Raw genomic sequence first — 26,823 nt, forward strand, 5'->3', positions numbered from 1 at the left:
TAATACAGAATTTGTTAAGACCTCCAGAAATTCAAATTTTTGATCAGTAATTGATTGTAAAAGTTTGACACATGCCAATGCCCCACCATGGTCGAAAGGAACTTGGTCAAGTTGATTGCTTTTTTGCTATGTACTTCAAACACTATGGCCATCACAGTGTAGCTCCTAGTTATGTGTGTTCTAATGGTTAGTGCATCAAATTAATGCTTAAGGGGCAGACCCACATTCGCAGACACTTTTTAGCTCCGCTGTCAGCGACGCGGAGCTTATCAAATAGGTTGATTATCCGTCGTCGTCCGTCGTCGTCCGTCGTCGTCGTCGTCCGTCGTCGTCGTCGTCCGTCGTCGTCCGTCAACAATTGCCTTCTCCTCTGAAACCGCAAGTCCAATTGCTTTGAAATTTTATATGCAGCTCACTTGGGGTGACCTCACTTAAGTTTGTTCAAATCGTAGTGAAATTTGCATATTTGTATTTTTGGGGCATTTTTTGGTGTTTTTGGTAAAAAATCTTCTTCTCTGAAACCGCTTGTCTGATTGCCTTGAAATTTGATATGCAGTTTATTTAGGGTGACTTCAGACAGATATGTTCAAATTGTGGTGAAATTTGCATATTTGTATTTTTAAGGCAATTTTTGTCATTTTTGGTAAAAAAATCTTTGAAAATCTTCTCCTTCAAAACTACCGGTCAGATAGCTTTGATATTTGGTACATATGTCCCTAGGGATGATCTATTTCAGATTTGTTCAAATTGTGCAGAAATATGCAAATTTGCATTTTTAAGGCAATTTTTGCGATTTTTGGTCAAAAAATGTATTTCTCAAAAAGTACTGGTCTGATAGTTTTGAAATTTGGCATACAGGTTTCTATAGATGAACTAAGTAATATATATTGAATTTCTGATGAAATCTGTAATTTTGTATTTTTGGGGCAATTTTTGCCATTTTTGGTCAAAAAATGTGTATTTCCAAAAGTACTCATCTGATAGCTTTGAAACTTAGTATACAGGTTCCTACAGATGAACTACATGATATTTATTGAAATTATGATGAAATCTGCAATTTTGTATTTTTGGGGCAATTTTTGCCATTTTTGGTGAAAAAATGTGTTTCTCAAAAAGTACTGGTCTGACAGCTTTGAAATTTGGTATACAGGTTTCTACAGATGACCTAAGTAATATATATTGAATTTCTGATTAAATCTGTAATTTTGTATTTTTGGGGCAATTTTTGCCAATTTTGGTCAAAAATGTGTATTTCCAAAACTACTCATCTGATAGCTTTGAAATTCGGTATAGAGGTTTCTATAGATGAACTAAATAATATTTATTGAAATTATGATGAAATCTGCAATTTTGAATTTTTGGGTCATTTTTTTCCATTTTTGGTTAAAAAATGTGTTTCTCAAAAAGTACTTTTCAACAGCTTTGAAATTTGGTATACAGGTTTCTATAGATGAACTAAATTTGATCTTTTGAAATTATGATGAAATCTGCAAATTTTATTTTTTGGGGCAATTGTTGCCATTTTTGGTCAGAAAATTTTATTCTCCAAAAAACTACTCATCAGATAGCTTTGGTTGACATATTCTTAGGGATGATCCAATGTGATATATTCAAAGTACAATGAAATCTTCTATTGTGTATCTTTGCAGCTATTTTAGCCACTTTTTTCTGGCCACTGCATTGAGCTATCAAAGATTTCCACCTTCTTCATCAACATGTGTCAAAAATAGCGAGCTATATCGGCCGCTAGGTCGCTTGTCTTTAACCTGATTTTTCACCATTAAAATGAATCTTTAACCCGACATGTAGTATATGTTGGGTAGCTAGACAATTGAAGATTATAAATATTGTAAGAATATTTCAAAACCTGTTTGCGTGTGTTTGTTTTGCTCAAAAATGTGTGTTTTTGAGTTTTTTCACTAAAAAAGTGTAAGTACGAGAGGGTGATGGCCATTGGTAAGCCGGTTACTGCAATCGATAGCAGGGTAAGGGTGTAAAAAAAGGTGTCTTGGATTTTTGATACTCCGCTTTGTTTTTGCACAATTAGCCTTGAAAGTGAGAAGTGGTGGATTCTGAATAAATTAACGGCTCTTGTCCAAGTTTGTCACGATATCTTTTGTTTTTGGAACATTATCGGAATTCTGAGACACGGTTTTGTAGAAACAGTCACTAACTACAACCTGTGCAAAGATAAGGCTAATCCGTCAAAGCGGCGCCAAGTTATACTCTGCAGAAGTTGCGATACATTGCCAAAATGGAACGGAGTAAATAACAGAAATGTGTATGCGACCCTTTGAGTCGCACAAAGTCAGCTAAAATTCCGGTTCGCTCTCATTTTCTGTGGAAATTCCCAGCCCATAATGAAGTACAGGACTTTTTACACAATTGTCTGAATTTATGGTATGAATGAAATGATACATGACGTGAAAATTGGAAGAAAATGAACACTGAAACGGCCAGTTCGCGGCGTAAGCGTTAGGCTTTATTTACACAACTGTCATTCCGAGCTAAATCTGGGGATAATCTTCTTGCTAAATACAAACTAGCGTATTAACTGTGCACTGTAGTGTACCAGTTAAAATTTGATTACCAAGCGAAGAAATGGCTGGCTGCGTATATACTTCGTAAAAAGTATGTGATTTTGCATGCCAAGTCCGATGACATTGTGTTTTCCTCTCTTTTGGTTGCGCAATCGTCACCGCGTTTTCAGCTTCCTGCCCGGAGAGAGACACGTGACAATGAATTTACAATGTGGTACATACCGACAAAGACGAAGTTCATTCAGACGCCGTGTTGCGTACGTTAGCTTTTACGTTCCGTACTGCATGTTGAAGTACGACCACAGTCCGCCTTGAACATGGCATGGAGCTAAAAACGGACAGCTACATGAACGCGGTTTCCGACCTCAGAAGCACCAGTGCCGGGCTAACTTTGTGTTGTGCCAGGTTAGAACCCATCGTTAGGCTAAACTAAACATAACACCTGACAATATCCGGTATCTAAAACGATTTCCTAGTAGAAAGATAAAAAGTTGGCGAAAAACTGAAATAAATCGATTTTGACAAACTTGAACAATTCTTAAAGCAACTCGTTTTGGCTTCGCGAGTACCATGGAGGCGAGACCTAAAACAGATGTGAATCTGTGACCACGCTGATATAAACTCAATGCGTCATTCTAAAATCACGACGGTCGAATTTTGTACAAGTAATCAAATGCGTGAACTTCAGTCAAACAGTTGAATATCGCGTTGGCTGATATGTGGAAACGAGCATTCGTCGTTCTCCGGTGGCGACTGTCCGTTGAACTACTATAATAACGACGATAGACAGGCCAGCAGCACGCTGTTTTTCAGCGTGATTGAGTTTATCCACAGGAAAAAGTAGTTGCTGATTCGAAAAAAGCACGTTCATGGTTGTTTAATTTTTTTCAATTTCATGGAAATTATTCTATCATTTTCAATTTTGGTTTCTTTAAATTTATTGCATAAGTTTATAATTACCTAATAACAATTCAATCGCAATGATTTTAAAGCTATACTGACATGAATTTGTGCTGTGAAATATCGCATACTTTTCAAGCGAGATTGATTTCGACCCTGGACTTCGACTCACTTCATGAGCAGTCCGCCAATAAAAGTTCAGTTGATCGAGACAAATTATATATGCTCTGATTAGCTCCGGTACAGATTGAAAAACAAATGCTAGGTCAACATTGTGTTTACATTGTAAATCACGGCATCATTCTAAACTGTACGTGCATTACCCGCATCACGTTCCCTCTGTGTCCGCATAGAATTTACAAAACAATAAGCTCACGTTTCCAAACCGGGCAGAGCAGACACCGGCGCGATTTTCTCGTTATAAAATTTCGAACTATTGGCATATTTCTAATTTCTACTGAGAGGAATGTTGCTCGCCCAACTGTCGAAACAAAAAGACGTCGCAACCATTTTCACAAAAAAAGATAGAAAACTTGTGGTGACGTACAGGAACGTAATCTTCATTGCATGCTTTACGTGTAAACCGTAACGTAAGCGGTAACAGTTTTGGTTGCCGGACTTCACTGGGCATTTGCAGACGTTAAAAATCATCTGACATTTTTATCATCAGTCGCAATTAGTTCGGAGCGGGATCAATTTTGCATGTCGGACTTCATTAGGTGCAGACAAACATGTAAACTGTTATCAGAAAAAGACGTTATTCTTGGATTTTCGGAGTAGCTTAGTTTGATTGGGCGGGGTCAGTTTTGAATGTCAGACTATACTTTGCATTGAGTCCACGTCATTTGTTAGCGGACACAAATGTACGTTTTGGTTTTCGGCGGCGATTAATTTTGAATGCTGGACTTTATTTAGCAAACATGTAAAGACAAAGACCTACTATTTGGATTTTCGGCCGTTATTTGTTTTGTACGGGAACAGTTTTATTAAATACGTGTTATAGGAAAACGAGGTAAAAATAACGTAAACTACAATGAGCAGCCTCTCTGTTGTGCGCAAGATGCATCACCAGTCTTTGTTCGAAGCTCAGTTTGGTGTTGAATGAGTAAGCGTTCTGCGTTACAGTCCTCGCTTGCGACCATTTCCAGTTTACACCTTTTCAACGCATCGGAAACTGGAGTTTTAAGCTGGACTGTAACTCTGACAATTTCAACTGTTCTCTCATTCCCGGCCATATGCTTGATATTTCGCTTTTGCGGACCATGCTTTTGCAATCGACGGCTACCTTCGATAGCCACGACATACTTCCTGCCGGCAGCTGGGAAGAAGACTGACGCATGCGCACTCCTCCGGACGGAATTAACGTAATCTACTTACGCTCTTGAGATAGCCTTGACTAATCTGGAAACCGTTAAGACATAAGAAAAACACGGCACGCGAACTGGCCTACAATGTTCATTTTTGTTAAAATCTAACTCATTTCCGAGTATGTTATGGTTTCAAACTTATCGTCCACTCAAAGGCCATATTAGACAGATTCAAAATTTACCATAAAACAAAAAATGACCAAAATCACTCAAGGAAGGTGGGTCTACCCCTTAATTTAGCCTCTTCCAGTATTTGAGGCCAGATATGGTATAGATGTTGTTCAGTCAGGAGATACCATTATTATGTATGCTTATACAAAGACATTTCTGAGAAATCGATTTGAGTGTAAAAACAGATATGTGAATATGGGAGAGTTTTAAACTTTTGTTGATGTTGACTCTTTGAAATCGACAAGAACATTTCTCAAGGAAGATACCGTAGAAGTATTAGATGTCTTCACAAGGTTTGGAGCATGTGACATTACCAGTGCATAGGGGGTGTGTCAATTCATTATTACTAATCTCATTTCACCGAATACATCAGCTGTAAATGCCATCTTGTCAAGTTCCACTCAAGTGACTGAAGTTAAAGAATTACGTATTAACAATATTGAATGTAGACAAATTAGTGTAAACAACTCGAAATGTTAAAGCATACCTTAGCCACCCATCCACTGACACAGGTTGTGACCTTCTGGGTTGTATTCAATATCACCTGTTACACCCTTAAAAAGTCCAACACTCAACTGCATTGTAAATAACATAATGTGTGTCAAGCATACAAGCAGCAATGTGCAAATATTCAAAGTTCAGATCAGGTCCATTCAAGGTATTTGTGAACTCATGCATAGTATGGACAGCTGTTGGAGCTGTCCTACCAAGAAGAATATCTTAAGTGTAAAGAATTTGCTCAAAGAAAAAGGTTTGCCATCATTATTTTTGGATGCATACAGTTGGTCTCCTAGTACACACTTCTACATGTTCTGCCAGCACTCATGTTCATATTAGGTCAGAGTACGGGGCAGACGACAGCGTTGTCATGATTTTAGATAATGTTGTACATCATTGGTGAAAGAATCACAAAAAAAGCCAACTTTCCAAAAAAAATGGTGAACATAGGTCACTTGATGCATATCGCAATTTTTTTTTTCTGTTGGACATCTCTTCCATAGTAGAAGTTTATGTGTCAACAGTGAACTCGCAACAGAGTTCATGTTAGTGACACAGAATACCGGTACTTGATGGCCACAAAAAAAGATAGACGCTTGCACATGGCCTCAGCATTGCATTGCACGGTGTGGTAGATCAACAGCTCAGACTCTGAGATGCTGAAGACTCCGCAGTTTATTTTCAGTTCAGGCAGCAGAGCATGCGCATTACAGGAAAATTCAATCCCGAAGTTCCATAGAGATTTTCTATAGAAAACACTTTCCATCATACTTCAGATCTATGGACTCCGTGGTACTGAATGGAAACGTCCACATTTTTGACACTTTTTACGCACTTTTTACCCTGTTGCATACAATCATATGCAAATTTTAAAATCGTAACAGAATCACAGACTGTAGCGAAAGACTCCCAAGAAGTCAAAAAATTAACCACAGACAAAGACAGACATACGGTAGACATACAGACATAGACAGACACAGACGTAGAACTATAGACAGTAGAAGTGAGACTTTCTATTGGATAACAAAGTAAACAAATGTTACAAATTTCGAGTAGCCAGTTTGGTGATTATTTTGAGTGTCTTGAGTCACCAGTGAGTGTATCAATTTGCCATTTTGCTGTCTGGCCAGTGGTAGCGTGAACACTACTGTTGAACCGGGTGTGTGTTTTTGTTAAAGAAGTACCCTCTCTCTATATGTAGGTCAAATGACCTACAAAACGTAGATCAGTACAAGCTATTAGTAGACCTGGTATAATGATCTTTGGCCTCTGACAAACATATACAGTATAGTATCTTGATAGCTATCAGTACCATTCATGTTACCTTATTTTTCTCTGTCTAAAGTGAGAATTTATTGGAATTTATTGGTGTTCTTGGCTTGAAATGTGCTGAGTCTGTAGTATTATAAATCAAGGCATGTAACATCTGTCAAAACTTGAAAATAGATTTTGACACATTGTTGGGAAATTGACATATGGCTATGAAATATATCATGACATATGGTCATGAAATAGAATGTGACATATGGCTGTGATATAGATTATGACATGTGGTATAAAATAGATTATGACATATACTGGTAGTTTTAAAATAGGTTGATGTGTACAGTGGACAATGTGCTTCTAGGAAATCTGTGGGCAAGGACATGTTAATATTAATAAAGGGTAAACGCTGTATTCAGTGTTCATTCACATTTAGCACAACCTTGTTAGTTTGAATTGATATTTCACTATTAACAAATTTATTGACTTTGTATGATGGATTTACTTTGCAGGGACCAATGTGGCGCCAGATCCGTGGCCTTGGATTAGCCTATCACTATTCTATGTTCTGTAGACCAAGCGAAGGACTTCTGTATTTTCTGCTTTACAAATGTACACATGTGGTCAATGCTTACAAGCAAGCAAAGGAAATTGTGGTGAGTCAAAATCTTATCAATTTATGGCACTGCTGTGAGTAAAACATCCAATCAATGATGCAGTGACAAGTGAAACCTTCCAATTCATGAATCTTATCAGTCCATGTCACGATGGTAAGTGAAACTTTACCTGTCCATGTCACAGTGGTAAGTGAAATCTTACCAGTTGATGTCACAGTGGTAAGTGAAATCTTACTAGTGCATGTCACTGTGGTAAGTGAAATCTTACAGTCCTGGACACAGTACTAAGGAAACCTTACCAGTCCATGTCACGATGGGAAGTGAAACTTTACCTGTCCATGTCACAGTGGTAAGTGAAATCTTACCAGTTGATGTCACAGTGGTAAGTGAAATCTTACCTGTCCATGTCACAGTGGTAGTGAAATCTTACATGTCAATGTCACAGTGGTAAGTGAAATCTTACCCGTCAATGTCACAGTGGTAAGTGAAATCTTACCTGTCCATGTCACAGTGGTAAGTGAAATCTTACCTGTCCATGTCACAGTGGTAAGTGAAATCTTACCTGTCCATGTCACAGTGGTAAGTGAAATCTTACCAGTCCATGTCACGATGGTAAGTGAAACTTTACCTGTCCATGTCACAGTGGTAAGTGAAATCTTACCAGTTGATGTCACAGTGGTAAGTGAAATCTTACTAGTGCATGTCACAGTGGTAAGTGAAATCTTACAGTCCTGGACACAGTACTAAGGAAACCTTACCAGTCCTTGTCACAGTGGTAAGTGAAATCTTACCTGTCCATGTCACAGTGGTAAGTGAAATCTTACCTGTCCATGTCACAGTGGTAAGTGAAATCTTACCTGTCCATGTCACAGTGGTAAGTGAAATCTTACCTGTCCATGTCACAGTGGTAAGTGAAATCTTACATGTCCATGTCACAGTACTAAGGAAATCTTACCAGTCCATGTCACAGTGGTAAGTGAAATCTTACCTGTCCATGTCACAGTGGTAAGTGAAATCTTACCTGTCCATGTCACAGTGGTAAGTGAAATCTTACCTGTCCATGTCACAGTGGTAAGTGAAATCTTACCTGTCCATGTCACAGTGGTAAGTGAAATCTTACCTGTCAATGTCACAGTGGTAAGTGAAATCTTACCAGTCCATGTCACAGTGGTAAGTGAAATCTTACCTGTCCATGTCACAGTGGTAAATGTGGTAAGTGAAATCTTACCAGTACATAGCACAGTGGTAAATGAAACCGTACTTGTCTATGTCACATTGTGAAATGAAGTCTTACCAGTCTTTTACACAGTGGTAAGTGAAACCATACCAGTGAAATCTTACCAGTCTTTGATACAGTGGTAAGTGAAATCTTACCAGTACATAGCACAGTGGTAAATGAAACCGTACTTGTCTATGTCACAGTTGTCACAGTAGTAAATGAAGTCTTACCGGTCTTTTACACAGTGGTAAGTGAAACCATACCAATGAAATCTTACTAGTCTATGACACTATGGTAAGAGAACATTACCAATCCTTGATACAAAGGTTGGTGAAATCATCCCATCAATTCTTACATTGTAGTTTTCTCAATCCTAATAATACTTTCCCTTACATTTCGTGTGAGTTTGATTTAATAGTCAATTCATATCTGCCTTTGAATGATCACTCTTGGATTTGTTCAAATCACGTCAAAACTACCGGTACCTTGTTATGTATTGTACCGGTATTATGTTCAGTGAATGTTACTGTCCACAAAATATCACTTTTTGTTTTGCTTTGATGTTTTGAAAGCATAAGCAAATCCATTCCATGGCATATTTCTCTGTGTACCTTTGTATCATGTTTCACAGTACTGTGATAAACATAATTATTTCACCTCAAACACTGTTGAGTTACCATGATTGGCAGAGATTACTCAGGTCACATAGAACAATATATGATATAACATGACATAGGTGATATTTCTGCCACTTAATGCATTCTTGCTACACTGCAGGTCATCCCTACCGGTACATATATTGAATTGTTGCATGCATTTGCTGGGCATTTTTTATATACAGTGAAACCTGAGTAAACCGAACCCTGTTTAAACTGGAAACCTTGTCTAAACTGAACCCTTTTCCAAATCCATTCTAATAGAACTCTATGTTAACAGGACCTCTATAAATCTCCTCTCCAAACCGAACAATTTTCTCAGTCCCTGTAGGGTTTAGTTTAGACAGGTTTTACTGTACCGGTGGCTGCTGAAGATTCGCAATGTCAACTTCAAACTCTCACCAATGGCTCGAGCATAATTAATATTACCATCACACAGACCATTCCTTTGCTGTATCATGCGTTATTATTTAACTGTAACTGACTAAATAAATTCAATCATGCTGTGGCATTTGATGCATTTTTTCTCACAAAACGTGTCTTTTTTGTAGGATGGATATCTAACTGGTAAAACAGAATTTGATCCTGTTCAGCTGGAGTCTTCTGTTAGCAGTGTTGTCTTTGAAGTGATTGAGAGAGAAACGACAGTGTCAGACACATCAAAGGAATCACTTTTACACTATTTCAGAGACACGGATCAAGACTATAACAGGTCAGATAGTTGTCACTCTTCTTCGTTGCAGATATACTAGTATGAACAATTTAAAATGTTATATTTCTTCCTGCTTTTGATAAAAGGCATAAACTTATGATTACTTATAATCTTATGAAAAAGTTTGATTGTTACCATCACAGCGTGGCATGCTTCTATGGATGTGTCAAAATTTCTGTGTCCTTACCTTGTGTTATAAAATTTTGATGCATTTTCTCGCTTAAAATTTGCCTTATAATTGTATATGTGGATCCAACCATGTTTTGAAATTGATTGAAATGAAACAAAATGAAAATAAATAAATGAAATAACTACCTCATGAGGCGATAAGGAACAGACATGGATCTGAGTTGAGTTTTCTGCAAAGTACAGCTGTCTCTCTATGTTGATCATAAGTGGAGTAAGGGCATCATAGAGTGATAATGGAATGGAATTAAAAGTGGTTATTAATAATTAGCAAAACTAATCAAACTTTATTATTGTATTTGAAAAACTAAATGTTGTCAAATAGTTCATCATCATAATTGGGAGTCTATTTCATCCAAATCACTTGGAGTGTTGGCATTTGCAATGACAACCATTGTACTGACATGTGTATATGAAAGTTGGATATCTATCTTATCTTTAATACAGGAATCTACTGCAAAAACTCTCAAAAGTCAGCATAGAGGATTTGAAAGCTGTCGGTGAGAAATACTTTGCTCCTCTTTTTGACCCAAGCAAGGCCAGATGTGCTGTGTGTTGTAACCCCTCCAAAGTAGATGAAATCAAGGAAGGTTTCAAAGGGTAAGCCAAGAATATCTGCATATTAACCCATTTTCACCTGTGTTTTGTCCAGGTTTCTTGCACAAATGGTAAATGCCCTGGTAGACCAAAAAATTGGGGGGCATTTGGTTCTGATTGACAAGGACCGTAATAACTCATGCAAATTTAAGTTATGTAAAACAACATTAAAGTGTGGGTAAAATATCAAATGTAAAACAGTCTCCTGTTTCTTGTTCTTATCCATGTAGGAAATATAAAATTTACTGGAAGTTTACACAAATAATTCTCACTTCATTCATATAAATTCAGACACTGTTCTGTAATAAAGAGGCAAAGTCTGTAATGTTACATCATAGACAGTTATACTATGGTGCGGAATGCCAATATAACACTCTGTGTATCTTAATATCTCTAGACGTCATCGTAAGGGGTGCCATGGCATTTGTTTTTGATTATTTTAAGGGGCATTTTGACTAGGGGATTCACACAGTCACAGAGTCTGGAGAAAACGCCATCCCCATCATAATCATTGCAATAACTTTGCATTATCATTACATAATGAGCAATATATTCCGTAAGTTCAAGTATTTCCTGCAGTGCCAACTTGAACGACACTAAGACTACATGGCTGTGTCCAATACATACAAGATTAGATGTCACAATAACCAACTAAGTCTGTGCTATGTTTGAATGCAAATTCCAAAAAAGACAAATGTAACACAAATGTGTCGATAATCGTGTCACACTCTATACATCCTATCCAACTTTCTCACTAGAACCACATTTTGTTTCTCTCAACAGTTTGTCAAGAGACTTGACCGTCATGTCTTCAATTGATGAAGGATTTCCTTGAAGAAGTGAATGTGTCTATGACCTCAAGATGTTCTATGTTTCAGCTTTAGAAGAAAGTGTATGTAGCAGATAACATTTGATGTCTAAGAAATCTCAATTTGAAATGTAAAATGTTGTTTATTTCATGTTGTACTGTTTCTTATCTATTAGTTTTCTTGTATAAGTATCAAGTTGAATGATTGCTTGTACACTAGTTTTAAAGTGTTTACTAACAGTGTTTGCAGAATTGAAGTACATTAAAAGTACAGCATAAGTACAGTTTATGCTGAATCATTCATGTAATCCATTTACAATTCACATGATCACACTTTGACAATCACAGTGTTTTTTTAAAAGTTTAATATGTAATGGGTTCGGGGTGTTTAGGAAGGAGAAGAACAAAGCCAGCATCTTATGAAACGAAATACTTTAAACTTTGCAAGTAGTATTATCTGGAATTGAAAGCACTTTACTTACATTCAAATTGTTGGATGACATTCCATACATGAAATGGCTAATAACAATTTTTGTAATTAGAAACATGCCTTTCAGTTCAAACAATGCAACATTCTCTTGAAAGTGTAAAGAAATGACAATGACACTATTCCTGATTTTTTTGTAAATTTGCTACATTTTTAAAGGCATGGATCAGGCGTCAGATTGTCTTGCTAGGAAATTTACTCACTAGATTACAACTTCAATGGAAAACAAAAGGCTATGACACCTTCATAATCCTCTTACAGACTAAAACAAACTTGATCCCTGGGATTGCTTCCCCTACCTTTAACCCACTGAATATTTAGCATCATCAATGATCGCATACTGGTACTCAGATGGTGTATAACATCCTGCCCAGACTGTTCTTACTAACCAATAACTGCCTGCAATTGCAGTCACACATCAACTTTGGCAATGATAGAGACATTGGTTACCGCATTTATATGATCTAAATAAACTCATCAAGAAGAAAAACTCCCACATGAATCTCAGTATTCATCTAAAACTTTAAAAGATGTGTGGACTCAATGAAGTAATGGCAAGTATTTCAAATGCAGGAAGTACATGTATACTAATTTTATACAGTACAAAGGTGGTAAAATTTCACCAATGCCTTTTTCAGAAATACTTTTAGAATTTGGTCTTTGTTTGAGTTCATTTGTCTTCTTTTTGCTTCATTATTCAAATGTAGTTGTTAATATTCACATGACGTTGAAACATGTACTAGTGTTTTGTACATTTTTATTGGCATCATTTTTGAAACTATTCAGTCCAGTAACTTACAAATTTTTGAGAAAAGGGGCAGTTTATTGACTAACTGTGCACTGCATTCAAAGGAGAAGAAAAGACTAAAATCACATGAACAGTCTGTGTCAATAACCACTTATGCAAGAACCAGTAATTGAGAACTGCCTCTTTGATATAGTGTGTTGTAATATGGTAGACTATTGTTCATCTGACAACAAAGATTTTATTTATAGTACATCAGTTTGTCTGATCAAATAATTGCCAGCATTGTCCATTTTATCCCTGTGTGTACTTGCACAAAAGTTTGAACCGCCATGCAAGGATGTTTCTGAGGTTATATACCATGCTGCAATGAAGTCAAGCATATAAGAAGTTACATCACTTTACTTTGTTACAGGATCTAGATGTGAATTTTCTGCGTAGTTTGGCAAAATGGGAATTTAAAAATAGGAGATTGCTCAGGGAGCTGTTTCTATTGATTTTTTAGTACACAAATCTTTGGCATGAACTTATTAAAGGGTTGCCCTTGGATCTCAGACAATGTACCTGTACTAGTCCTCTAAACTCAACCCTAGAGACTGCTCAGGTTGGTAGTTATTAATGTAGTGGTCTGTGTCCACTAATCATCATTCTTGTCTGTTTCTCAGTTACTTATCGTGTGTGGAAATGTCATGCAAACTCACATACCGGTACATACATGTACCTGTGAGATGCTCAGATGGGAATTTAAGATAGTAATAGTATTGAGTAAAGATACCAACTCTAATACTAATTTGGTCATTTTCGTTTCATGCTTTATATCACCTATAAGTGAGAAGTCTGGATCTACTCATGGCCTGGTAACAGGCATAACATGCCATTCAAGGCCTGGTAACAGGCATAACACATGAATATATTGATAATTTGATCCGAGGTAGAAATTATGATGTTTAGGTTTGTATTCCTTGGACCTCTGTTACCAGCTGCAAGCAAAATGCACTATTTCTGATGAAGACTGGTGATAGCCAGAGAATTTTTACAACTGCACTAAAGACAATGAAGTCTCTAGTGTCTATCAAAAAGGCTGCACAAAATCTTTTTTGTTTTTTCGTTTTTAACATATCAAGACAATTTGAGTTCACCTTTTTCATAATTGAATACAATTTTGGTAAAAATGATGGAAGGGCATTTTAATGTATGACATTGTTAATTTTGATTTCGTGATTTCTTTAATATTTATTATTTAACGTGGAAAATGTTCTGATCATAAGAAAGGCCTGGTAACAGGCAAACACATCTTTGTATTAAACAAAGATGACTTTTGTTGATTTTTGAAGTTTTAGTGAAAATATCTTTTCATATCTCGATTTTAAAAAATTGTAAATCAACCTTGTTTTTATTCCCAAGCTAGAATTTAAAAGTTTTGATGTTATCGTTTCTTTAAAATCTTTACTAGTCTTGTTCTTAAATAAAAGCCATGAATGTTTGTAACAATATGAGTGTTGTGTGTTTTTAGAAAGGTAGCCATTATGATGTACCGGTATGATATCTCACAGCAGATTATTCATTTGTTTGTTTAGTATTCTTTGCTCTCATTTTTTCACATGTATATGACAATGGGAGCTTATCTGATAGTTTGAAAATCCAGTACTGCTATGTATGTACTTGATCTGTACCCTGCTTGAAAGTCCATGAAAGTCCTTGAGTTTGAAAGCCTCATGGATAGTCCTTGAAAAGGAAATTGAATCTTGGAAATTTCTGAAAAATCGATAATCCACACAATGATCAGTCGTGATATAGCAAACATATATAAAACGAAATATTGTAAAAATAACATCTGAAGAATGGTACTTTGGACGCAAAGAGTCCTTGAAATTCCTTGAAGTTTGAGTGACTGAGTGTATGGATCCTGTGTACATGTCTGGCTGCCAATCTAGATGATCTACTCAAGTGATGTATCCCTTTGAAATTTTGTGTGGAGATGTGTCATGTATTGGAGAGCAACAGTTGTTCTAACGATGGTACAAGTCCAAAATATGCAAATGAGGTTGGAGATTTTGAAATTTGTGAAAACTGTGAACTCAGAAACTACTGGTCAGAGTGAACTTATTTTTAATGTGAAGTTACGTCATATAGAACTTTTTCATTTGATATTACTACATTTTACTTTGTATCCAAAGCTTACCTCCTATGGTAACACAGGGTTTCTTGAAATACTGACCAGTGTAAGACTGGGTTCGCTGAATCTGCGTACGGATCATTTGCACATAACTGACTGTGATCAAAATAGGAGCACATGTCCATCGACGCTATTTCGTATGTTTTAAAAATTTATTTGAGCTAATTGTTTTGGCATTGTTTATTTCTACATTATTATTGTCATCATCGCTGATATTTGTTTTCAGTATGTCACAGGTTTTTACCATGTTTGTCTCTAAGTAATTAGAATGATCAAATAAATTTGAAAAAAGGCAAACCAGGAGCTGACATGTGTGAACGATTATGGTTCAACGTCAAGAAGAAGTAATGCTAGATCCAAAATTGCTGTGTCACATTGAAGAACTGATTATAGCCAAACTCCCCTGAAATTGGTTTTCCTGACCAATGCCAAAGCATTGTGTCGGCAAAACGAAGCCAGGCGAGAGTTTTAAATATCTTAATTCTTCCCAGTGAAGTCTAGTATATCAAGTATTACTTCATTTGGCCAAAGGAACTCCACACTCCCAAGTTTTTAAAAGTGTTTGATTAAAACAAGAACGCCGAAAACTTTTTTTGCAGAAACTGGTAATATCAAGGACAGTAAAGCCTCTACTGATTAAGGCAATATCATGTTGCGAGACCAAGCCATGATCTTTACAAGGCGACAAAACACTTCTTTGCGGTAGTCATGTTTCAACCAGACAATCATGTGACCATGATCTTTATGAATACAGCTACAGATTATCACATGATTTATGAGAAACTTGTCAAATAAAGGCAAAGTGATCTGAACGGGTTAAAATTAAATGTGTTTTTAACTGCTTACTAATCTAAGCTTACCTTTAGGAAATGTAAGTGGACGCAAAACGGGGAATTTACTTGATTTGGCCTTTACAGTACGATGGAGGTGTGTTCCAATACGTAAACGTTAGTTCAAACACAAAGATAGGCGAGAATAAATGTTTGATGTTACTGGGGATGAACTGAATAATAAGGGGTATCGGTAACGGTGAACATTTTCTGGATTCTTACGCAGCAAACTTGAAATCTGAATAATTTCCAGAAATCCATATTACAGTTTTTGCTTCCGATAATTTTTATATCAACATCTAAATTTCTGCAATCAAACACAAATGCCTCATCTAAATATCAATACAGCTGTTTGCTTTCTGCAATTCATAAGCCTATTACCACAGGGGGTTGTCTACATGTCCGTCCCTAGGGGTGGATAGGTGTTTCGTTGTATCGCTAATAAAGATATATTCTACCAACCTTTGGTGTTTCGGTCTTAACTTAACAATCTTGCGTATACGTTTTATCAACATGCTGCGTCTATTATCTGATGAGTTTGAGTGCCTAATTAGCCAAGTAATCAAGGGTAAATTACTAATCTGTGGACGCTCTCACCAGATTATCACCGGATTAAATTTGACAAGTCAACAACGAACGCACCAGCAAGGTATAACTGAAGACGCTGGTGCGTTCATTGTTGACTTTGTCAAAGTTAATCCGGTGATAATCTGGTGAGAGCGTCCACAGATTAGTAATTTACCCTTGATTACTTTGGCTAATTAGGCACTCAAACTCATCAGATAATAGACGCAGCATGTTGATAAAACGTATACGCAAGATTGTCAAGGGCAGAGCTAAGTTAAGACCGAAACACCAAAGGTTGGTAGAATATATCTTTATTAGCGATACAACGAAACACCTACCCACTCCTGGGACGGACATGTAGACAACCCCCTATGCTATTACACACATTGATTGGGCACTATTGTTTGCAGGGGTGTTATTTCGTTATCAAATGATATCAGTCGTGATAAATTATGCAAACGCCCTGTCTCTAAAATGTACGCTGCCATTCCTAGTTTCCTGGTCATGGACCATGAACCAGTGAACTATAAAAGAAACGGTGTTTCTGACAGCAAGTACGTAGAAGTGCTGAAGCGCAAAAATTGTGGCATAGTTTAATATTTGATCGATATTAGAATTCGTCTTATGAATGTTCCTGATGTACATATCCCAGCCACCCTTCATTACAAAGTGGATTAGTCCATCTATTGAAAACCACGAAGTGTAGTCTGGTCATAAGGGAGTTTGAAACACTCCAGGTCTGTCGTCGTACAGCCAGTGTTGGCCTATATCTCTGGCAATAGATCGTGATCTTCCGCTCATCGTCTATGATCTGGCGTTAATTTACCACAAGAAAAGGAATTTGATGTTTCGGGTGAGGCAACTTACAGTTTCGTTTCATCCTTCAAATTTATTCGAAGACGTTACCCAGCTGCTCGGTGACTGTATAAATCAATTGCATAATCTGAGACCACACCTATATAGTGACGCTGGGTTGACACTGTAAAGAATATTCACGTAGGTATAGATGCAATAATTTGGATATGAGCTTAAAAGGGGGGGGGGGGGGGGGTGGTCGTCGGAACTGGGCGTGTGCGACTTTCTTGTTTATAAACAATGTATTTCATGCATGGTATCTATATGCGTCACTTCAACATAGCTGCAACTTATAAAGTTTACGATATTTCATTGTTAACAAGCACGTTTCAACTTTCATCAATCGCTAACGTACCCTAGATACAGTGTTTGCATCCGTCAAGATTAGCATATAATTACGATCTATTCGTTACATAAGAGAATTCCTTTGATTGACGCTTGTGTCACCAGGTGTTGAACGCGTACATATTGGTGTAAAGGTCTTTTGTCTTCAGTTTTGTTCGAAACTCCACGATGTCCACACAAGTTTTTTTTTATGTGTATATTCTCTAAATCTTGTAATGCAGTTTTATAGATCTTGTAAGTCCGTTGCCTTTTGACAATGCGTTGTAAGGGGGAATTGTGTTAATAAGGGACCGTTCAGTTTTTACGGCCGGGGGGGGGGGAAGGCAAAATCCAGGGGGGGGTCATCAAAATTTTGGAATCCGCGAAGGGGGGGGGGTCATTGCTTTTTCACTGGTAGGAAAGGGGGGGGGGGGGTCACCACATTTTCAAAAACATAATACCTAAAATAAAGTTCACTTTATGCCATGGCCATGATCGACCCTCTTTACCGGCGGGCCGCCTGCAGCGGCCCACTACAATAAATTGACTTTATTGTAATACCCCATGACCATCTTAAAGGCAGGACGCCTTCAGCGGCCCTGTCCAGTAAAGTTTACTTTATGCAATGGCCATGATCGACCCTCTTTACCTGTGGGCCACCTTTGGTGGCCCATTAGAACAAAGTTGACTTTACGTAATGGCCCATGACCCTCTTAACCAGAGGGCTTCCTTTGGCGAACCACTCCAATAAAGGTTACTTTATACAATGTCCATGGACATAAGTTGTCTATGGAAATGAAGTTAAAAATTGCCTTACAGTTGTCCTAATTAACAACATTTGCATGGATGTGGCTGAGAAGTTTGTGCACTGGCATCTCTGCTACACAAATTAAAAGCGTGCCGCGTACCGGAATGCAAACCGTGCGGGTAAATTTGACATATGGGTTTTGGTTATTTTTCAGCGGGGGGGGGGGGGGGGGGGGTCATAAAATTTTTTCGTCTGACAAAGGGGGGGTCATCTTTTTTTCACGAAAAATGCAGGGGGGGTCTATATTTTTTTGAACACCGGCGACAAGATTTTGCCGGCCTCCCCAGGCTGTAAAAACTGAACGGTCCCTAAAAGTGGTGAGTTTTTCGAGGGTACACAGTACGCTCGTGGGGTGTGACGACCACCACATACCGCATATTATCGCTGTTGTGTATCATTTAATTATCAATTCTCGAAGTTCAGTATAGATTAATTGGGTTCTACAACCAGTAGCCTACTGAATCCTTATCCCTGGCCCCTAGCATGTAATGACTCCCTCAGTTACAAGTTATGAATGTGAAACGATTTTTGTGTCAACGACTTGTTGTATTTTCTCTGCCACGATCAGAGATTTAACCAATCAGAAATCTAGTGAGGACACTTCAGCTACCTGTTGAACAATATCCAATTGTTGAAACCTTCCTTTCCATTTCAATGCGATCGTACAGCACATAGGGAGAGTGTGTCATTTATCCACCTGGTGCAAATATACAGCAAGCGTTCGTTAGCTGGTCTCTGTCTTTGTGTCAGGAATATGTCCAACAAATTAACGCAACAGTTGGTTTCTCTGTTGCATTAGCGTGTGAGTCTTAGTCCAGCTCACATAGTCCAACTCACGAATGCCTTCGGACTTCTTTTACCCGGGGTGGAAAGTGTGAAAGATCCGTCGTCTGAAGGCGCTCTCTACGCCTCCTCAGAGGAGGAAGGGCGTAAAAGTGCCCTCGAACGACAGTAAAAAATATGACCCATTATTAGGGATTGCCATGACATTCCTTTATTCTATTGCATGTGAAGGTTTTCCTGAAGCATACGACATTTTCTTTGGTATCGACGTATGTTTAGTTTTTTCACGTGAAAAATCAATCCATGTTGGAGCATTATTTTCATGGAAAAGTGACCCACTTTGGCGGCACATGGCCGTATACCAACTTCTCTCGGGGGGTGGGGGGGTTGGGGGTGTGTCAGAAATCGTGAAAGATTAAACATCTCAAAATTACATGCCGGGTGACGCTGCTAGCTGCAGCCCACCACACCCTTCACGAAAAATGTGACTTACCGGTATTCGTAGTTGCCAATCTATGAAGTATTCTTATTCTGAGAGAGTCCATGTATTTCATTAACATCCACAAATATCAAGTGTTGTTGATACGAAAGAAATTTAACCTACGTCATTGCATACGTCATCTCCGCCATCAAAATGGTATATTTGAACAACGCTTATTGAACGCGTGTGTACTATTTACTAAGTGCTTACATACCTCCCAGTCTGATTGCAATGCAAATATCAAATGCATTTGACATCAGTGATTTTGAGAGAATAATATTATCGAGTTTTAGTTAAAAATAATTCGTATTGTTGGGGAAGGAAACCCTTATTTCTCCTCTTTGGCTTGCCAGTTCCTTAAGTTGATAAACTACAGGCATGACGTAGGGTTATGGTGGCTCAAGAGTTTGCCTTCGTTTTGGGCCACACTTGCAATTGTGAGTAAAAAGCGGGTCTGCAAGGCGTGTGTGCCACCCTGCATAAAAGTGAAATATATGATCTTGCTAGTCACTAACCAATAGCACATTCCTCTTACAATTAGTCTGAAAACTAGCAACATCGTGATGGCAGCCCCGTATCTGCACAATAGAGACTTGGCTATACGAGTTGCGAAACGTTTTGTGGAAATACTATTTGCTGATGGAACACAGAAACGAATTGACAGCGAGGTAGATCCGTCGAAACCAGGCGCCGAAAATTTAATGGACTCTCTGCGCACAATTTTCCAAGATGCGGAGCGACAGGCTCTAGAAGACAATGGTATCGTTGACAACAGTTCAGTGTATGTGATCGGCGAAATAAAGAAAATATATCAAGATGACCCGGAGGTTAGTATCATTTAAAATATCTTTCTAAGATGTGAATTGTGCTAAAAAGTGAACATCATCGAACTGCAGCAATGATAATGAATGTGATGATTTGAGAAATCTTTCACAATTTTCTGAACAAGTTGTCCATTTGCTTGTCCAGCTTGTCCATAGTTGCTGCCAGATTAGTTCAAATCTAGAAGTAGACTATGTGGAATCGATCAGTCGGCATGCAAAAGATCTAGGAACTAAGCTTACTACTGATTCGGGATTCTACGACAATGGCTTTCCTATCGGGATAAAATACCCGGAATAATTATGGAATACGTCTAATTGATTTGTTCACCGAACGATATACCCTAGATTGAAATCAGCCGATGACTAACTCAATCATTATATCCCCCATCCCTCCTCCTCCTCCTCTTCCTCCTCCTTCTTTCTCCCCTCTCTCTCTCTCTCTCTCTCTCTCTCTCTCTCTCTCTCTCTCTCTCTCTCTCTCTCTCTCTCTCTCTCTCTCTCTCTCAAATGTGTTACATGAACTCACCGTATTGTCATAGGTGCTGTCACATCTAGCCCCTATAGCAGTTCACGGATCTATGTCACAACGTGGAAATAATAAAATTGGAGATCCTTGCCCAGATGTTGACCTTGTAACCATGGATACAAAAGAAACTGTTCCCTTATCATCCTTCAACATCAAAAATCGTCCTTTGATGATAATATCTTCATCATTTTCCTGACAAATGCTACGAGTAAGTCAATCAGTCAGTTTACCTTTTTCGTGTCGATTTAACTTTTTATTGAATTAGGAATAGAGGAGACGTCACGCCATTTCGAGAATTCGAGATTTCGTAATAATTTAAAGTCCTTTTCAGAAGAATTAGAACTTTTAAGTAGCTCCGGGTACTTCTAGGAAAAAGGAGAAATATTGTGAAATTTGACAATCCAACGAAGTGACATTATTTAAACAAATGTTTCACATAACCAGCAAGTAATTAAATCCTATGATTAAGAAACACGTGACATCACTTCTTAATATATCCAATTTCTGATTTTACCCAGGCCATGGTTCACAGTGGCTCCCTGCGTCGTCTTTTTAATGACTATAAAGATAAGATAGATTTCATATTTGTATATATCTTGGAAGCTCACCCGGCGGATGGATGGATAATGGGTTCTCATTACAGTACTTTCAATGATGCTACAACTGTAGATGAGAGAATAGACGCTGCGAGGTGAGAATCATTGGTCACTACACTTTCTTATAGACCCATACATTTAATAACCCACCTTCCTCGTATACCCTCAGGCGAGGGGAGGTAAAGTTTGGCTCACACATTTTGAAGCCTGTCGTTTCTCGTTGCCTGGAGTTTCTTTTGATGTATATGTTAGGTAGAGACAATGTATTTCACAAGCTATAGGTCTGAACCGAACTTTCGGAGTCCATAAACCCACTTTTGCACTTTGGAATGACTCGTTAAATTCCACACAACTTCTACGGTGGCATTGAAACGCACCAACGTTCAAATCATTGCAGAACAGATATCATGTTTTTTAATAAAGAGAGGTTCTCATTAGCGGGACTCACAGAAAGTTGTATTTGCAAAAACAGTACCACTTAAAGTCTTAGCAGTCTCGACGTTTTAACTTCCTAGCATTTAACAGATTAAGGCATTTGGGTGACGGTCGGTATTATGAAAAGGACCAAGATACAGGCGACGCTCACAACGTAAGATGTCTCTGGCTGAGATACAAGAAGAAAGAGCTCAAGAAAAATCTAGCTTTCTTTCGATAAAAAACATACAACTACAGATGTTGTCGTTATGGTATATCGGCAACGTTCGATCACGGAGCTTAGTTTTGAGATCTGAAACGCTTTACACCTACTTTTCGTCAATTTTGTTTGAACCGCTGGTCTAGAAATGATCGCTCGTATATTTACAATCGCTGTCCACCAAATGAACGGGCACAGTCCTCCATCACAGAGATGGAGGGACTGTGGATTGTGAAAACACAGCGTGAATCTCCAAGTGCAAATTTAATGCTGATCCGAGTTCTGTAAACAGATCCGAGTAATGATGGGATCCTTTCTGCTTAGCTTTACGTGGCAGTGCTGCATGTTACCAGATACGCCGGTAACATACAATGCTGCCGTGTAGAGCTAGTTTATGCTAGTTTATGACCAAACAATGCAGTGTCACAGAAAATATTTGTATGAAAATAATATTTAGTGCTTTTTTTAAAAGTCGAATAATACAGCTTTATTTTCACGTTGATCCGGTGCCATGATCATGAGAGAATCATACCCTTAACATGACACAAATTGACATTATTTGTTCGGACTGCTAGAGTGCCTCAGAGAATCGAAAATTCTAGCTTTTTTGCTTTTGCTTCTATCAATATCTTTCACTGAATCATTATCGATATCTTTCACTGAATCATTATCGATATCTTACTTTGAAAAGCTATTTTTCTGTTTAGGCGATACATATTTTTGGTCTGAAGAACTAAGCCGCATGCAAATGTCGGTCATATAAAACCGCTTTCTCAAAATTGAGTGCTTTTCAGGAGCGCGTTCGATTTCCGATAGTCGATACCGAACGTTTGCGGTGCGGTGTCTGATTTTTTTCACGTACACCAAAAGAGCTCAACGTTTGGAATACATTTGTGTAGACAGCGATAAAGCCAATGTAAAACTAAAAGTGTGCAGTGTTTAATTAGGTAGAGTAAATACTAATCCGTAAACCTGTGATCTATCACTGCAGCTTTAAAGGGGCAGTTCTCAAGCCCTGGTTCTCGCCTCAGCCGCTTTTGACATTGAGTATTTTATTAAAGCTTCATAAGCTGTATCTTTTGGCTGTTTTTTCAGAACTTTCGTTTTGTGGTTTCCCTATACTTTCTGCATTGAATCCCTAAACTGTAATTTAATGCCAAGTATTTAGCATATCAACACAACCTATATGAGTATAATCTACATTGTTATTGTTGAAAATTGTATCAAGTCCGGACTAGAATTCATTTGTAAACAATAAACAATGATCACTACACACATACGAGCTGTGTTGACAAAAAGAATACTTGTCGAAATTTCAGCATGACACACGGATTAGGGTCAGACACGGTAGTTGATATATAGAAGCAGAACACTGAAAAATTTGCCTCAAGTTACAGCTTATATGTCCCTTTAATTTGGCAAATTTGCTTTCAAATAAAGCTTATTAATGTCCTGCCCCTTTAATTTCGGTCTTTTAGTTACATAGACTTTGCATAAATGAGTATTTTTGTCATACTGCATAATCGGTAGATAATTGTACTATATGTCACTTTTATCACATGTAACGGTTGTCATTCTAGAGGACAGCAACCGATTAAAATTCAATGCAATTTACAATAAATGACGTTTTTTACCGACAGATTGCTGATTGAAGTGGATACTGAGTACAAGACGTTTACCGAGGACATCAGAGGCGTTGATCAGATACCAATTCTGCTGGACAACATGAACAACGACTTCAACCGTGCTTACTCAGCACAACCTGATCGCATCTTTGTTCTCAGGGATGGTAAATTTGAGTACATCGGGGAGACGGTCAGTGACTCGCTTCAAGCAAATCCAAAGAAACTAGCAAGCGACTTAGTGCGAGATTGGTTGGAAACAGTGATTGTACCAACTGTATCGACAGTAATTCAGTCACAAAGAGAAGCATAAATCAGGTCGTGTTTGAAATTAACTAGACATATATTTTCCAGGAAATGTAGGACTTCTATTTTTATTTAAACAACGATTACGATGTCCTTGAGATCAGGTTTTGTTCACGTGTTTTATCGAACTAGTATGGACGTTAAAGGTGGGCAATTCGTACAGGTGAAATGAGAGATTTAGACCGATTTGAGTCTAACTAGCAAAATGTACCTGACTGAGAAATATCTTCTGGTAACCTTAAAGTCTATTAAGATAATTACAGCCCTTTGTTTGTTGACACTCGTAGATGTAGTATACACAACTGGATGACATGCTTTCTTAATTGGACATAGAACACTTTAATATTCTAAAACACTTGATATTGGAGTTAAGTAATATGCTTGAAAATCGTCATGGAAATGCAATACAAGTTATAGAAGGAACATAATAGTTGATTATCCGTTTCCAGACAACATGAAATTGTTCCATTTTTAAGGTTAATATACGTCGAATGGATACTTAGATTCTGAATTTCCATAGCATTTTCACTATGTCTCAAAGGCTTTGATAATTTTCATCTTCTTTTTCGTCCTATCTTATTTGCATTTCATGAGTGTATTGTATACCGGCTTGTTATCAGATGGAATCGTCGTTATGACAACAGACCGGGGAATGTTGCCAGGACAACCAGTCTGTTTGATATTTGTGACGCAAAATCTGGAACATCCGGGTGATATACTTTTGATGTTTTTCGTGACATTTAAAGTCACACATTTCATGGTATTGGGCTAGTTCACGTCTCAAAAATGAATGTCATAAAATTTTTCTCAAGCAAACTTTCAACTTTTGTCTTACAAAATCAAGAATAAAAAATGGGGGTCACCATGCAAATTGCGGTACTATATTGTAAAATTTAATTAGTCCACATAAGCTTATCTGTCTCCGAGGCGCATTCTTTCTTAATGTGTAGGGTTATTATAATTTCACTGTTACAAATAAAACAAGAATGATGTACATATAATCTTAAGATGGTTTCTCTGTTGTGGGTGTGTTCCTTATACACAGGTACTTACATCATGTCTGTAAAAGATGTGACATTTGATGATGATTTTTGATGAGTCATCACTATTTTTGTGTTATACCAATACCAATGAAAGCAATATTATTATACATGCGGCAGTGGATTTACTCAACGAAATCGAATTTTTTTCGACATGTGATATTTAACATTGGTTTTGACAACCTAGTTTACATCTAATGATTCCGCCAGACAACAAAGTAGACAAATCCGCGCCACGCTTCAACTCTCCGAGGTTTCCTCGTGGATGCCATTTATAGAATAAAGCGCGCTATCTTCAGCTGATGTGGCACATTAAAACAGTAGTGTATTTCCTGAGGCTCTCTTTACACGATAAAGGGCTGATCATTGGTCAGCAAGCGTATGATTGTTATCAGAAAACAGAAGTGAGAAAATATAGTGAACGCCTATTACCTGGTAATGAGGGCTATAGCGCCTGTCTATTACCCCGAGGGGCCGTGTGTTACCAGAAACACATTGCTATTCCCCGAGGCCGAACGCGTTGAAATATGTAAATGCATGGAGACCGACATGACGACAGGAACGCCTCTTGTCATCACGGTCCAGGACGCCCGGAGCTTCCAATTTCATGTCGTCTACACAGCTGAACAGTGCGGCTTGATCGACTACATCATGACTTTTATGAATTAACCGCTATATGACAAGTTTCTTGTTGACAAGTTTTAATACCGATGTACTGAATTATATCGAGTATAGCCATAAATGAGCCACAAAAATCCGATTACACTTCTGAAAATACACGACAGCGAAGAGATGCACACACCACACTTTACAATTCATAGTGACTCAGAAAGTTCGTGATCCTGTTCCTTGTAAGTTTTTGACACAAATCATATTACAAGTAATGATACTCCCAAGAAAGACAAACTTTATTATGTAGGAATAGCATTTCCTACGCCCGCCGATGAGACTGTATTCAAGCGCTTTGAGCAGCAAAATCCAGGGGTCAGACTTCAAGTATTTCAGATCTACGAAAATGATCCTGATCCGTCCGGCATAACTGTGTTATATAGTGGCTGTAGCGGAGCTCGTTCCGAAGGCCCTAGCGGAGCCGATAGGGATCAAATATAAAATATCTTACTAATAGTCAGCGAAGACGGCAGCCACTATGTACCAATTACTAAATTAAATCGCCTTCTTAATTCTCAAAATAATCGAAAGAATGAGCGCAGACGGAAGTGTATTTGTATGGTTTGTAAGCGAGGTTTTGCGACAACAGAAGAATTAGAAATACATCTCAGGTATACTGTGGGACAGACACAGCTCAGCCAGTTTTTCCTAAGGAAGGGTGTCAATTTGAAGGACATAAGAAGAAGGTGCCCTGCCCCTACGTCGTGTATGCAGATACTGAGGCACATTCCAATTTGTATTTCGTATATTATTATCGAACGATGGCCAGGCAACAAGCAGAAAGTTTTTAGTAAAAGAACATTCACGGGCCTCTCCTGTGTTACAGAATTTCTAAAGGATATGAAGAAAAGGGCTGAGAATTATTCGAAATCGTATTATTGGAAAATAAAACCGATGAAAGATAGATCTAATTACAACGATCCAGACTGTATTGCATGTGGAGATCAAGCCGGATACCGAATAGTGAAGGATGAAAATACTTTTTATTGTGAATAGTGCCGCCCATCGAGAACCAT

General features: G+C 37.9%; 2 protein-coding genes across 4 annotated transcripts in view; both read left to right on the top strand.

The window, feature by feature from the left end:
* LOC139141719 (uncharacterized protein C05D11.1-like) overlaps positions 1–14,257 on the top strand; it is a 46,930-nt gene extending 32,673 nt beyond the window's left edge. For both annotated transcript variants that reach the window (XM_070711332.1, XM_070711341.1), the window contains 4 exons: positions 7,252–7,395; positions 9,783–9,943; positions 10,577–10,729; positions 11,510–14,257. In XM_070711332.1, the coding sequence (XP_070567433.1) occupies positions 7,252–7,395; positions 9,783–9,943; positions 10,577–10,729; positions 11,510–11,561 (510 nt within the window). In that variant the 3' untranslated portion in view covers positions 11,562–14,257. The remainder of the gene's footprint in view (positions 1–7,251; positions 7,396–9,782; positions 9,944–10,576; positions 10,730–11,509) is intronic.
* A 2,660-nt stretch (positions 14,258–16,917) lies between these two features.
* On the top strand, positions 16,918–25,105 carry LOC139141743 (type I iodothyronine deiodinase-like). Of its 2 annotated transcripts, none has more exons than XM_070711382.1 (5): positions 16,918–17,335; positions 20,132–20,417; positions 20,954–21,148; positions 21,459–21,631; positions 23,811–25,105. In XM_070711382.1, the coding sequence occupies exons 3-5, from the start codon at positions 21,140–21,142 to the stop codon at positions 24,103–24,105; spliced, it is 477 nt and encodes a 158-aa protein (XP_070567483.1). In that variant the 5' UTR covers positions 16,918–17,335; positions 20,132–20,417; positions 20,954–21,139; the 3' UTR covers positions 24,106–25,105. The 2 variants fall into 2 exon arrangements, with proteins under 2 accessions (XP_070567483.1, XP_070567475.1); XM_070711374.1 differs by having other exon boundaries at positions 16,918–17,192.
* The last annotated feature ends 1,718 nt before the right edge of the window (positions 25,106–26,823 follow it).

This window comes from Ptychodera flava, chromosome 1 (genome assembly GCF_041260155.1).
Source record: "Ptychodera flava strain L36383 chromosome 1, AS_Pfla_20210202, whole genome shotgun sequence".
Lineage (NCBI taxonomy): Eukaryota > Metazoa > Hemichordata > Enteropneusta > Ptychoderidae > Ptychodera > Ptychodera flava.

Bases quoted from the DNA above. Each gene is read 5' to 3' on its own strand.
- LOC139141743 (XM_070711382.1), top strand. The intron at 21,632-23,810 runs GTGAGAATCATT...TTTTACCGACAG, and splicing joins GAGAGAATAGACGCTGCGAG to ATTGCTGATTGAAGTGGATA.